At 42.6% G+C, this 12690-nt stretch overlaps 1 protein-coding gene across 3 annotated transcripts in view; it reads left to right on the top strand.

The window, feature by feature from the left end:
• LOC129168901 (protocadherin Fat 3) overlaps positions 1–12423 on the top strand; it is a 121946-nt gene extending 109523 nt beyond the window's left edge. For 2 of the 3 annotated variants that reach the window (XM_054754706.1, XM_054754705.1), the window contains exon 52: positions 6406–12422. In XM_054754706.1, the coding sequence (XP_054610681.1) occupies positions 6406–7106 (701 nt within the window). In that variant the 3' untranslated portion in view covers positions 7107–12422. Of the gene's footprint in view, positions 1–6405 lie in introns of all 3 variants that reach the window. The other variant, XM_054754707.1, reaches the window with a different exon arrangement.
• The last annotated feature ends 267 nt before the right edge of the window (positions 12424–12690 follow it).

The following is a 12690-nucleotide window of genomic DNA, read 5'->3' as shown; positions in this document are numbered from 1 at the left end:
ATATTATGTCTTATTTATGTCTTAAAAGGCTTATTTTCTGCTATTGCGTCTACTATTTTGGGTAATAGAAGTGTAAAGGTCACAATAGGGGTGTTATTTAATGTCCAGAGGGCTCTAATAATGTTAAAACCTGTAATTAGAAGGTCGTAAACAGGTTTTCTATGCTCGAACTACGACATATTCCATTAACCATTTAACCACAATAAACAAGGGATTACTGTGTACACCAAAAAGAGTTGAAATCATTCTATGAGAAAATATTGCAAGGTTACAAGAACAAATTCAGAATATGCAAAAAAAATGTACAAGGATAAAGAAGAGAAAGAAATTGTTTAAAAGCCTTGTATGAGAAAAACTTGGCAAGACAGACGTTGCAATTTTACAGGATGAAATTCACAGTTTTTACAGAATTTCATATTTGCTTATATTTATTATTTGATAATTTTATTAATTGGATAATTCCATGCTAGCAGTTTGCGGTTTTATGGTTTCATTTTAAAACAGTGTCCTAGTGGTTAGCATGGGGCTAATAAAGGCATATCTTATCTTTTTTGATAAGTGAATGATAAGTGATAAGTGAATTTCCACAAAGTAGGATTCTTTATTTATAAATGGAATATTATCGTAGCTAGAGCTTTAAAAACCTGTTCATGACCTTCTAAATATGCTCAAGTCATGAAATAACACCCCTGTAGTCACCTTGACACTCCTATTACCCAATATAGCAGACATAATAACATGACATAATAATGTCTTAATATAGACATAATAAGATAAAATAAGCAATGTAAGACATAAATAAGGCTCGTTTGTGTTGCCATAAATGGGTTCCCAAGGGGAGCTAAATGCTGGGCAGACAGGAAGTGACGTCACGGTTTCAGAGATGAGGGCCGCAACTTTAGCCCGTGTTAGGGCCTGTTGTGAGATCATTTAAACCTGCAATAAAAGCCTGTTGTTTTGGCGATAAAGTCTGGTGTTTGTGTGTCTCACCCAACATTACAGTAACATTCTGACATCTAGCAGATACAATACTGTGTACAATACAGTGTACAATACTACATACCATAACATATTTGAATGTGCCTTCTGAATGCCTTCTATTTGTATTTTACTTTTTATGCTTAAAAATGCTTAATTAAGGCAAAAAATATGTAAAATTTGATTGAAAATGCATATTTTTGCCTAATAATAGGTCGTATTCAACCACAAAACAGCATTATTTATTAATTAATATATTTTTGAAACACCGTGATGGAGTAAAGCCACAAAATTCGAACTGCAAACTGGCGAGGGACGAATGTATTATTATTGTTATATTCATATTGTATCTGTATCAGACTCCAGCTCACCCAATCCAGTCCAATCCACTTTATTTATATAGCACATTTTATAAACACTGTTTCCAAAGTGCTGCACAGACTAGCAAAACCACAAATAATAAGTAAATAAGGGAATGTAAATGTAAATAATAAATAAAAATCACTACAGTAAAAACTAAAAAATCCAATAAATAAAAACAAAGAAACGTACAACAGTAAAATATTTAAACAGGAAGTAGTAACAACAAAAGCAAAAAATTCCAAGTAGTAGGTAAAAAATAAATAAGTAAATTAAATTTAAAAACTAAAATAAATAAAACAATTAAAACTAAAAAACAATAAAAGAGGACCACAAGACTCACGCCGAGTTAAAAGCCAGAGACTAAAAATGGGTTTTAAGACGAGACTTAAAGCTTTCAATTGTGGAGGCTGTTTTTACATAAGGGGGGAGAGTGTTCCACAGCTTTGGACCAACTACAGAAAAGGCCCGGTCTCCCCTGGTCTTAAGTCTGGTCTTAGGCACCACCCGTGACCCTATTGAGGACAAGCGCTATAGAAAATGGAAGGATTTTAAAAACAAATACATGCTGTTAACACAACAGCTAAGCAGTTTTTTGTTTAGCATTTTGTTTCCTGACAGTACCCAAAATGAACCCAACTGTGACCTTACAACCCAGGTACGCACAGAACTGTGATTATGGCCTCCTAAGTTGGTATCTAGCTAGCGAGCTAGCTTAGTGTTGTGCATGAAACCGCAGTCGCTAATGAAGTTTCAAGCAGAGGTCGACCTCTTCTCACTCCATCAATATGAAATCTACTGTATTTCCCTCACAGCTCATTAACGCCCTCATGAATTATGCAGCCTGAACGCTGCACTGTGTCGCCACCAGCAGGAGCAGCGCGCTGTCAGTGTTGTTGTTGTTTTGGCGTGTCGCTTGCGCGCAGGAGGAGGAAGAGTTCACATTTGACGAGACGGAACGCTCGACAGGGAAGTGGGGCGATTACACAATGCAAACACACGAGGGGAACTCCCACGGAAGTTGTAGTAAAGTCTGGAGAGACAAAAAGCCGCTGTCGTGGTTGTAATGCGCAGCAGCAACACAGCGCCCCATTGATGCGTGAAGACATGAATGGAAAGTAGGCGCTCCGTATAGCACAGACCTCCCCCAAGGCCTAAACCATCTGAATTGTACACCACATCTCACTAAGCTTCATGCATTATTCACTGAGAGCTTTATGGAAAATGGAATTCCTTTTGGCATAATCCTGCAATGGAAACATAAGCCCAGCCTTGGTGGAGGTAGTAGGCACCACGGGACAGCAGCATTTGCCAGCTAAGCTATTGTTTTGTCATTTGGGAGCTAGTTAGAGCGTTAGTTAGCAGGATTAAGCAAAAACTACATCAGCGATTAACCGGTGGGCCAAACAGAACAGGTTTTGGTGCAGATCTGGATAAAAGTAAGGATATAGTTTTGCCTTCAGGATGGCGTCAATGTCATTACCATGCCGAAACAAAGAAATACCAACAAGCACAACACAAATACAACTCTTGATCATTGTGTCTCTGATGGAACACTGGCGTCAGTACACTCCAGTAAATATTCTGTTTTATACACTGAGTACTTAATTTCTGAGTGTGTGAATTTTGACTGACAGTGTAGTGATGTCCCAAATCCATTACTGCACTTATTAAAATTGTTTGAATAAAACACGTATTTCTTCAGTACACTTCAGTAAGTGTACTGGGTACAATGTTTTGAACATGCATACAGTTTACATTGAAATGCGTCATTTAGCAATTCACAATTCCACATGTTCGTAAAGGAGTAGGAACTACCCCCTCACCGTTTCACATCAATTGCTAATACATTTGTTCACTTCCTGTATTCAACATGCACTAATTTGCTATTTACATTATTCTCCCATGCAATAGAAGCAGTTGTTTGTAAACAAAAACAAAACAAAAGGGTTTTTTTCCCTTTCCCTTTTTGTTGTCCAGACATACAGCATTCTCCAGCCCGATCGTTTGTGGTGTGGATAGCTAAAGGTTTGCGCTTCCAGGTCTTGTCCATCTTGAGTGTTGTACTGTGGATGTCATTGAATGTACTGTAGATACAAGGGTTTCTAATTCCCGTACTTCTTGTTGAGCAGGCCCTTGCAACGTGGTAGTGATGTCAAATGTTTTTGAGTGTAATCCTTCTAACTGCATGGTTCTTTCTTTTTGGGTTGGATCCTCGATTTTCCTTGTTGTCATGGTGATGTGATCTTTGAACGTTATCCAAATCGTTTATACACTCCTGTTCAAAATGTTAAGACCACTTGAAAAATTGCTAGAATTTGCATTTTGCACATTTGGACCTTAATGAGGAGAAGCGGTATCGAAAATGGATGGATGGATGGATCTTAATGAGGTTTTAAGTAGAGCTACAATATGCAAAACAAGAAGGGGGAGTGAGACAAAAAAGTTCGGAGTTTGTAATTTAAACAACAAAAACAAACTGAACTATGTTGTTTATCACCTGATCAAATGTTTAGGACCACAGGCTATAAAAGCCAAAATCTGCTCAAAATGTTCATTTTCTGTCAGGCATTCACACTGTCATGCCCTCCTGATGGCTAAAGATAAGAAGCTTTCTCTTTTTGAACGTGGTCGGATTGTGGAGCTGCATAAGCAAGGCCTCTCGCAGCGTGCCATTGCTGCTGAGGTTGGGTGCAGTAAGACAGTCATTCTACATTTTTTGAAAGATCCTGAGCATTATGGAACAAAAAAGTCAAGTGGTAGACCCAAAAAAAATCACACCTGCGCTGAGCCGGAGGATCCGATTGGCTGTCTATCAAGACACAGGGCGGTCTTCCACCCAAATTAAGTACCTTGGTGCCGACTGCAGTGCAATAACCATCAGACGGCATCTGCGGGAAAAGGATTTAAAAAACAAAAAAGAAATTCAAAGACCTCGTCTCCTTCAATGCCACAAAACTGCCCTTTTAGACTTTGCCAGGGAGCATCAAACATGGGACATTGAAAGGTGGAAAAAAGTTTTATTCTCTGATGAGGAACAAATGTAACCTTGACGGTCCAGATGGCTTCCAACGTTACTGGCATGAAAGGAGATCCCACCTGAGATGTTTTCTACCCGGCACAGTGGAGTGGGGGGGTCCATCATGATCTGGGGTGCTTTTTCATTCAGTGGAACACTGGAGGTTCAGGTGGTGCAGGGTCGTCAAACGGCCTTCGTGAAGCCATCTTCACCACTTGGAGCAATGTTCCCACTAGCCTCCTGGAAACACTCGCATCAAGCACGCCCAAAGCAATTTTTGAAGTGATTACCAAGAACGGTGGAGCTTCTCATTACTGAGTCCTACTGAGAACATTTTTTGTTCTGGTTTGGACAGTTTTTTGTTATTTTTTGAGTGATGGTCTTAAACTTTTGATCAGCTGACAAACAGCCTATTTCAGTTGAATTGTTGTTTTCAATAAATTACTTTTTCAAAATGCTTTTTGTCTCACTCCCCCTTCTTGTTTTTGCATATTGTAGCTCTACTTAAAACCTCATTAAGATCCAAATGTGCAAAATGCAAATTCTAGCAATTTTTCAACTGGTCTTAAGATTTTGATCAGGTCTGTATCTTTGACAACAAGCACTCTTGCCTCTGCTGGTCTTCCATTCAGCTTGATGTACATTTTGCCGTCGGTGCTAAGTGTGTAACAGTGTAGTGCTGTCCCAAATCCATTACTGCACACTTACCGGAAACGACCATGGTTATATTTACCCACTTCTTTTTCTTCTCTCCTTTTTAATGGGGAATTGCAACCACTCGATGGATCATTTGTATCGCCCCTTAAAATGCCTGCCAGCTTTTTTTTCTTTTTTTCACTGCATACTGTGTACACTGCGTACTTAGTTCTTGAGTGTGCACATTTTGACAGTGTAGTGCTGTCCCAAATTCAGTAGTCGTTGCACACTCACCAGTAATGACAATCACAACATTTACTCGCTTTTTTACTTCTGTTCACTACTTTCCACTTCTACGGGGTCTTCCTCTCCCGCCATTATTTCAAGTCAGTCACTCCCCTTTCACTGCGTAGCCAAGATGGTGATTATTGAGTGTGGTAAGCGTCCATCAATGCGCACTCACTATTTTGAGTGTTTTGAGTGGTACATCATGGTACCGACAGTGCACTGCACTTTGCCGTACTTCTCAGTGTAAACACACTGAGCCACTCAAAAGACTAAGTTTAAGTACGGAGACACAGGATATGACTTTATGACTTCAGTGAGCCTTGGTGGAGGTCTCCCGGGATGCTGCAAGATGGTCGGTTGTAGCGAGCGACCCCCATCTCCTCTTAAACCTCGGCTAAGTCAGCGTCTGGGATTCCTATATCAGGTTACGGAGGCCGCAAACGCTCCATCCGACGTTGCTTATCGACTTTTGATGTCCTGTTTCCTAGCAACGGATGCGGTTTGCTCTCTCGGCGCATCTTGTCGAGCTTTAAGATTGAGAGTTTCAGTGCAAACAAAAGACAAAGGGGAGGGAAAAAAAAAAACTCTGAGGGCGGTTAAACTGAAGACTGCAGAGTCAGAAGTGTTGTTTTGACAAAAGGCATCTTTTATCATAATCATCATCGTCCTCATCAGTGCTAATCATAAACCATAATCAGTCATGCAAAATCACGGGAAGGCGTCTATTACAACAACTGCATACACAACAACTGAGGTTTGGGGGGTTTAGGAGGTCGGTATCCATGCTGAAGGGTGAAAAGTGACCAACTTGGAATTTCCATTAAAGGTTTTTGCAAAGCTTGCTAACATTGATCTGTAATTCTCCACCCCTCGGTAACTGTAATCTGTAAAGGCTCGTTTGGGACCAACAGGATGGATCGGGAGCCGGTGTGACAAGTTTTTGCACACTGGGGTGTGTTTGTGAAGATTTCACGGGTGCTGGAAAATATTCCAACATCATATCACATGATCATGATCAGGCGGTTCTGCTCTCAGCGGACACACGCTGACATTTGATTAGTTGCTATGGCAGCAGCTGGGGAGATGATGAAAGTCAGCCTAAAATTTTGCTCTTCTCCCTGCAGCCTACCAGTGGGACTCCTCCTGCCACACCTCCAGCTGGTTCTCACCATCCCGTCTACGTCTGCCAGAGGTGGGCTCCCATTACAACCTGAGTGATACCCAGCAAAGCATCAGGCGGGGGGGCAGCACCCGCTCGCTGCAGCTGGACTACCGGAACCCGGTCCCGAGCACCGACAGAAGCCGAGAGCCGGGTCAGGAGGTTGGGCGGAGGGCCTTCCAGTGGGAGAAGAACCAGTCGGGGGAGTGGCAGAGGAAGAGGTGGCAGGAAGGGGAGGGGCGGATCCGGAGCAGGGATGCCGGGGCTCGGCAGGACCGGAGGGGCAGCTGCTCCTCGCCGGTCTACGAGGAATACCGAGAGCCCAGACGGGATTCGGAGCAGAGCGAAGACTCGGAGGGCCTTTATGACACTCTGCCCCCGTCACGAGAAGCCTACGAGGGATACCCATCAAGCCCACCCGGCCTCAGCTTGCACCCGGCCCAGCTTCTACCCCCTCTCAGGGCGTGGGACTTACATGCCAGCGAGAACTGGAGGGGGTCCAGAGAGGGGAGCGGAGGCGGTCTGGGCTCCAGCAACGTGACGGGTTCTGGGGACGAGCTGGAGAGACTGTTGAACCTGGTTTCGCTACGAGCCAGGAGGGCCACACGGACCAACAGAACCTCCACCGGGTCAGAGCCAGCTGCGGGCTGGGACGGATTTAAATGAACTTTCATAAATGACAGAAAGGGGGCGACCTTGATTCAGCATCTTTAAATACACTGCCTGGGATGGATGACATTAGCATATAAATGTAAACATCTAAACGATATGTTGATGAGTCCACATTCATATCCCGCAGGAAGCCACCGCTAATCCCCATCAATCCCTTGGCTCAATCCGTGGTGCACATACTTGTGCCCGCCAACACCTGAGCAACATCCGATTTCAGAAGTGTGTCCCCCCCACCCTACCCCCGCCTCAGAAAAACCCACCGCAGACATCACATGATGAGCCTCGTTAGCGGCACTTGTTTTCAGGATAGAAGTTCTGGGCCTCATCCCGCACGTTGCCTCAGAGATGTTATTAAGATTAGCTCCAACCTACGCCGGGGGAGGAGTGGGAGGGGGGGGGCATCTTTGTTTAATCATTTCGTTACTCTGCAATGATTTATTTCATAACGACGGAGGTCGTATGGCGGCCGAGCAGCACCGACCATCAAAGCAGCAGTTGTCCGAATGATAATTCAATAAGACACTTTGAAGACCGCACACACACACACACACACACACAAACACACACACACACAGCCTCTACTTTCACTCCGCTACTTGTTAGGTGTCTTCTTTTCTTAATATGAATAAATTGTGGGCATAGTGGAACCTGTGTTTGTCATCCCTGGCTGTTCAAACTAGACCTCCAACAAGGCTTCCTAATTTGGATTAGCAGCAACATTGCTAAACCCTCAAAGTGTCCCACTGTTAGGACTGACTGGAATCACTTCTTGTTGCTTTTGTGATTTACAATTTCCCATCATGTCCACGGTCCGTCAGTGGTCACTGATGTCGAGTACACACTCGCTCTTGGCCAATCGTACCACGCCTGGGCTCACTTCAGACTTAAATGTCCGTCATGTTTGGCGAGTGTGAGTGCACCGAGAGGCAGGGCAGAGCACGGCGTGATTGCACGCGCAACATAGCCGAGTCATAGAATGACTGAGATGCGATCGCGCCTCGCAAATGCTTCCTCATATCCGGCACATTTCATAATAGAAATAAACAGAAAGACTCCAAATGATCCATTCATACATCACCCACCCATGACATGAATTAATGCGGTGACAACCGCCACCAGAACGCTGCCAAATTAGACTGGAAATAATCCACAGAGAAATTGTTGTGCTACAGTAAACATGAAGTTATGGCACTCGCACACGGGACAAAGCACAAGTGTTCAGTGTTAGCGCAGGTGAGTACTTGGTTGTTTACTTGCCACAATGCTAGGTGGCTACATGTTACCATCCCTTCTGTCCAGTGTAGGGCCAGTGACTTTAAAAAGTAAATAGGGCCCAAGCACAAAGAATTAGTTATAGTTATTAGTTACTAGTTACTCGAAGGGCCTTATGATTTCCGAAATTGCGGACGGAATCGCAGAATTGGCCAATAATAACGGAATCTCATCATAAACACTAGCCTGCCCCCTCCCGAACTAAACATGCCAAAACGGTGACCTGAAACACCAACAAAAGTTGGCAGAAATACTTTGAAACTCCTGTCTTACAGAGCGTGAATGGAAGCTAGCGGGGTTAGCTTAGATTAGCAGAACATGTTAGCGTGGCTGTGTGTGTACACTGGGGGTGTCCAAGCTTTTTCCCACCATACGGTAAAATCTAAGAATGCGCGGGCCACTTTGATATTTTACATTTTGTAAACCGACCCATGTAGATATGTTTTGTTTAATATTTTAAGTTTAATATCAGCTTTGTTGTGTTCTCATGGTATTACGACTTTATGCCCGTAAAACGATTGTTTCTGTTAATATTATGACTTTATTGTAATATTCCGTAAAATTACTGCATTACTTCCTTACACTTCTGTTATTGTTTTGTTAGTTTTCTTGTTTAATTGTATTTTTAAAACATGTCGAGGCCCGATAAAAAGACAGCCGCGGGCCGCACATGGCCCCCGGGGTCGCACTTTGGACACCCCTGGTGTTTTACTGCTTGTTAATGCAAAGCGCATTAGGATGCTCGCTGATGTCATGCAAGTTCTGAGTGAAATGAGGACGAGAGGCCCGGTTATTTTTGCCCCAGCTCGTCATAACCTTCAACACACATTCTCAACACACACTACAAACTTCCGGCCTTTGGCTGTTTGCCACATCCTGTCTAATTGTGTAAACGAAATAAGGTTGTCATAAAAATGATCTTACATAAATAACGCAATTGGAATTGCATTAGTGACTACATCTTCCTTAAACACAAGCACGGGCATTACAGTGTGAGGATTTTGTAGCAATGTGTGCAGAGGCTGACGTCCCATTAGAAAAGTTAGCCAAGCTACTCCCATTTATGAAATCCTGGGTAAAATTGGCCAACGGTGTATTGCATCGATAAATGTTAGGGTTTTTGCATTTAATTAACAGACATGTTATTTACTGTCACAAAAGTACACATTCTATGCTGGTAAAATAAATGTGAAACGTAAAAAATGGAATTAAAAAAATTTAAATAGAAAAAACTGAATTTGGAAAAACATAAAACGGAATTTGGGAAAAAAATAAACAGATTTTATAGGGAGGTTTTGTACTCAGATGCCTCCTGGACGCCTCCCTGGTGAGGTGCTCTGGGAGGTGCTCAGACCTGGAGGGATTATGTCGCACAGCTGGCCTGGGAACGCCTGGGAGGAGGTGGCCGGAGACCACAAAGTCTGGACCTCCTTACTGAGACTTCTGCTCCCGCATCCTGAACCTGGATAAGCAGAAGACAACGGATGGCTGGATGGATACTACAGTTATCCCCTGTTTTTTGCCGCTAATTGGTTCCAGACCGGTCTAGTGGTTAGCATGTTGGCCAACACAGTAACAGTCTGGAAATCGGGAAGACCTGGGTTTGATTCTTCCTTGGGCATTTCTGTGTGGAGTTTGCATGTTCTTCCTGTGCATGCGTGGGTTTTCTCCGGGTGCTCCGGTTTCCTCCCACATTACAAAAACATGCATGTTAGTTTAATTGGTGACTCTAAATTGTCCATAGGTATGAATGTGAGTGTGAATGGTTGTTTGTCTATATGTGCCCTGTGATTGGCTGGCGACCAGTCCAGGGTGTACCCCACCTGTTGCCCGAAGTCAGCTGGGATAGGCCCCAGCATGCCCCCGCGACCCTAAAGAGGAGAAGCGGTATAGAAAATGGATGGATGGATGAATGGATGGTTCCACACCCGAGTGAATTTAAGTGAATTTCTGCGAAGTAGGATTCAATATTAATTAATGAAACCTGTTTATGATTTTCTAAATACAATCTTTACCATTATTAGAGCCCAGTAGACATAAAATAACACCCCTGTAGTCACCTTTACACTCCTATTATTCTTTGTTTACAGCACATTGCTCAATTGTAACGTCCATTCTATGGGATCACTGCAGGACCACAAGAGACGGCCATGACTTTAATCATTAGCAAGCTAGCGAGCTAACTAGTTAGCCTCCAATTTATTTACTCTATTCTAAACGGAAGAAAGGGTTTAAAACGAAGTGGGGAAGAAGGACAAAGAATCCAAAAACTTACCACTTCCACATGGAATGGGAGGAGATCTTCTTTTCACTCCATCATGTCGGACATGTCATGGCTGACTCCATTCAGTGTACTGGATGTCTCATTAATGGAATATGACTGGCGCCTAGTGGCTAGCATACTACAGTACAGTACATATACCATTTTTTTATGATTAATATGCAATAGTCATCCAAAAAACAGCGATCATAATATTAAAAAAACATGACAGAGTGAGGGAGCGATAACTGAACCACAATATTGCGAGGAATTGCCCTAAAAGTACAGTAGAACCTCGGTTAGCCCCGCCCCTGATCACGTGTTTTTCAGTTAAAATGTTTTAACAAATTTTGCCTCTGTTTACGTACATTTTCCGGTTAGTATACAATATGCCACGCGTCTTGTCATGTCACTGAGTACAACTGTGTTCTTAATTTATTTTTATCACAAACCGTCCTTAGCTTCTAACACAGAAGCTAGCTCGCGATGTTCCAAAATGCCAACCGGAACCAGAGGCCCGTCTATGATGTCATCGGCGGCTGACTCAAAATTGTTAACACAAAACACGTTTTCTTAGTTTTACATGCTTAAAACAATTCAAGAAATAATTCATGTCAAAACAGGAAGTTGGTGGTGGTTGATCTCGCTGCCGTATCATGTCTTTGGGAACAATCACGTCAAGAGTCACGTCTTCAGTGAAGCTAAAAGTAACCTTAAATGTTCACTCATTCATCATTTATTTGCCATTAGAATTGTTTTCTGCATGTAAAACTACAATTGTAAAACTCTAAAAACATGTTTTGTCGTAACATTTTTGGCTTTCTGGAACAAAGAAATTGGATTTACATTATTTCTTATGGGAAAAAAGTAATGGCTTAGTACCGAAATCTGTTTTGATTAGAGTTGGACCTTCTGGAACAGATTAATGACGCTAACAAAGGTTCCACTATATACTGCATTGTGTACAGTATTTATTTAGTATTTAGTTATTGAGCGTAGTACTGTTATACACTTACTGTTTATCAAAAAGAAACTTTTAGTGGCTCCATTTTGGGCTATTGAGGTGAGAAACGCTGTTGAATTCAAGAAACAACTCATGCAAAACACGTAAAAAGTAACCATAAATATTTATTTATCCCTTTCATTCATCATTTATATGTATTTTGATTTTTTTCTGGTATGTAAAACTACTAGTAAAGCTATAAAAACATGTTTTGTGTTAACATTTTTGGCTTTCCAGAGCAGATTAATTTGATTTACATTATTTCTTATGGGAAAAATGGATTCAGTTAGTTTCCATTTTGGTTAAAGTCGGACCGTCTGGAACCAATTGATAACCAAGGTTGGACTGTAATTGAAATCATAGTCCTTCATAAATGTACTTAGTTACCAGTACGTATTACATTACTTTTTGGAAAAATGTTCATCAATTATGTCGCAGAATTGGGCTTTAGCTCCGTCGTGGCGGCGTGTGCTGTTGACAGATGTGTCATGAGATAAGAGTTACGGTAGGTGAGCTTGTGACTTGCAGTTCTTTACCGAAATGCTAGGGGGCGACCACAAATCATGCAGACCGGCTGTTTAGCTTCCTGTGTTTTAGTAGTGAACAACGTCGACTGGGGCATGCATCATTTCACTGTCGGTAACGGTAACACTGTTGTAACGTCTGAAAAGGTAATTCATTAGATCAGCCATTATTGGAAAACAATACCCAGCGCTGCTTCTGTCTTAGTTGTGCCTTTAGTTTGCAACCGCAGGACAGTGGAGATGCATCCTGCAAAAATGACGAGTGGGGCAGCCTCTCAGTTGGGACACAGTTCCGGTATGAGCTAACACTTTGGTTACCTTGCTAAGGCTCGGTGACAGTGGGAGGTAGCGGTGCCGCCGCGTCCACTTGTGCTACGGTGAAGAAGCACCTTGTGAACAAACCAAGTAAGCAGATTTCTTTGTGTTGAGGGTAAACATGGAGCTGGTTGTCTCCAGCAGGTGAGCTTTATCTCACAGTATGCACCAGATAAATAATCCCCCCCCCCCCCGCCCCCCCCC

The sequence above is a fragment of the Dunckerocampus dactyliophorus genome, chromosome 16 (genome assembly GCF_027744805.1).
Source record: "Dunckerocampus dactyliophorus isolate RoL2022-P2 chromosome 16, RoL_Ddac_1.1, whole genome shotgun sequence".
Classification (NCBI taxonomy): domain Eukaryota; kingdom Metazoa; phylum Chordata; class Actinopteri; order Syngnathiformes; family Syngnathidae; genus Dunckerocampus; species Dunckerocampus dactyliophorus.
This window is presented reverse-complemented; position numbering and strand designations above follow the sequence as displayed.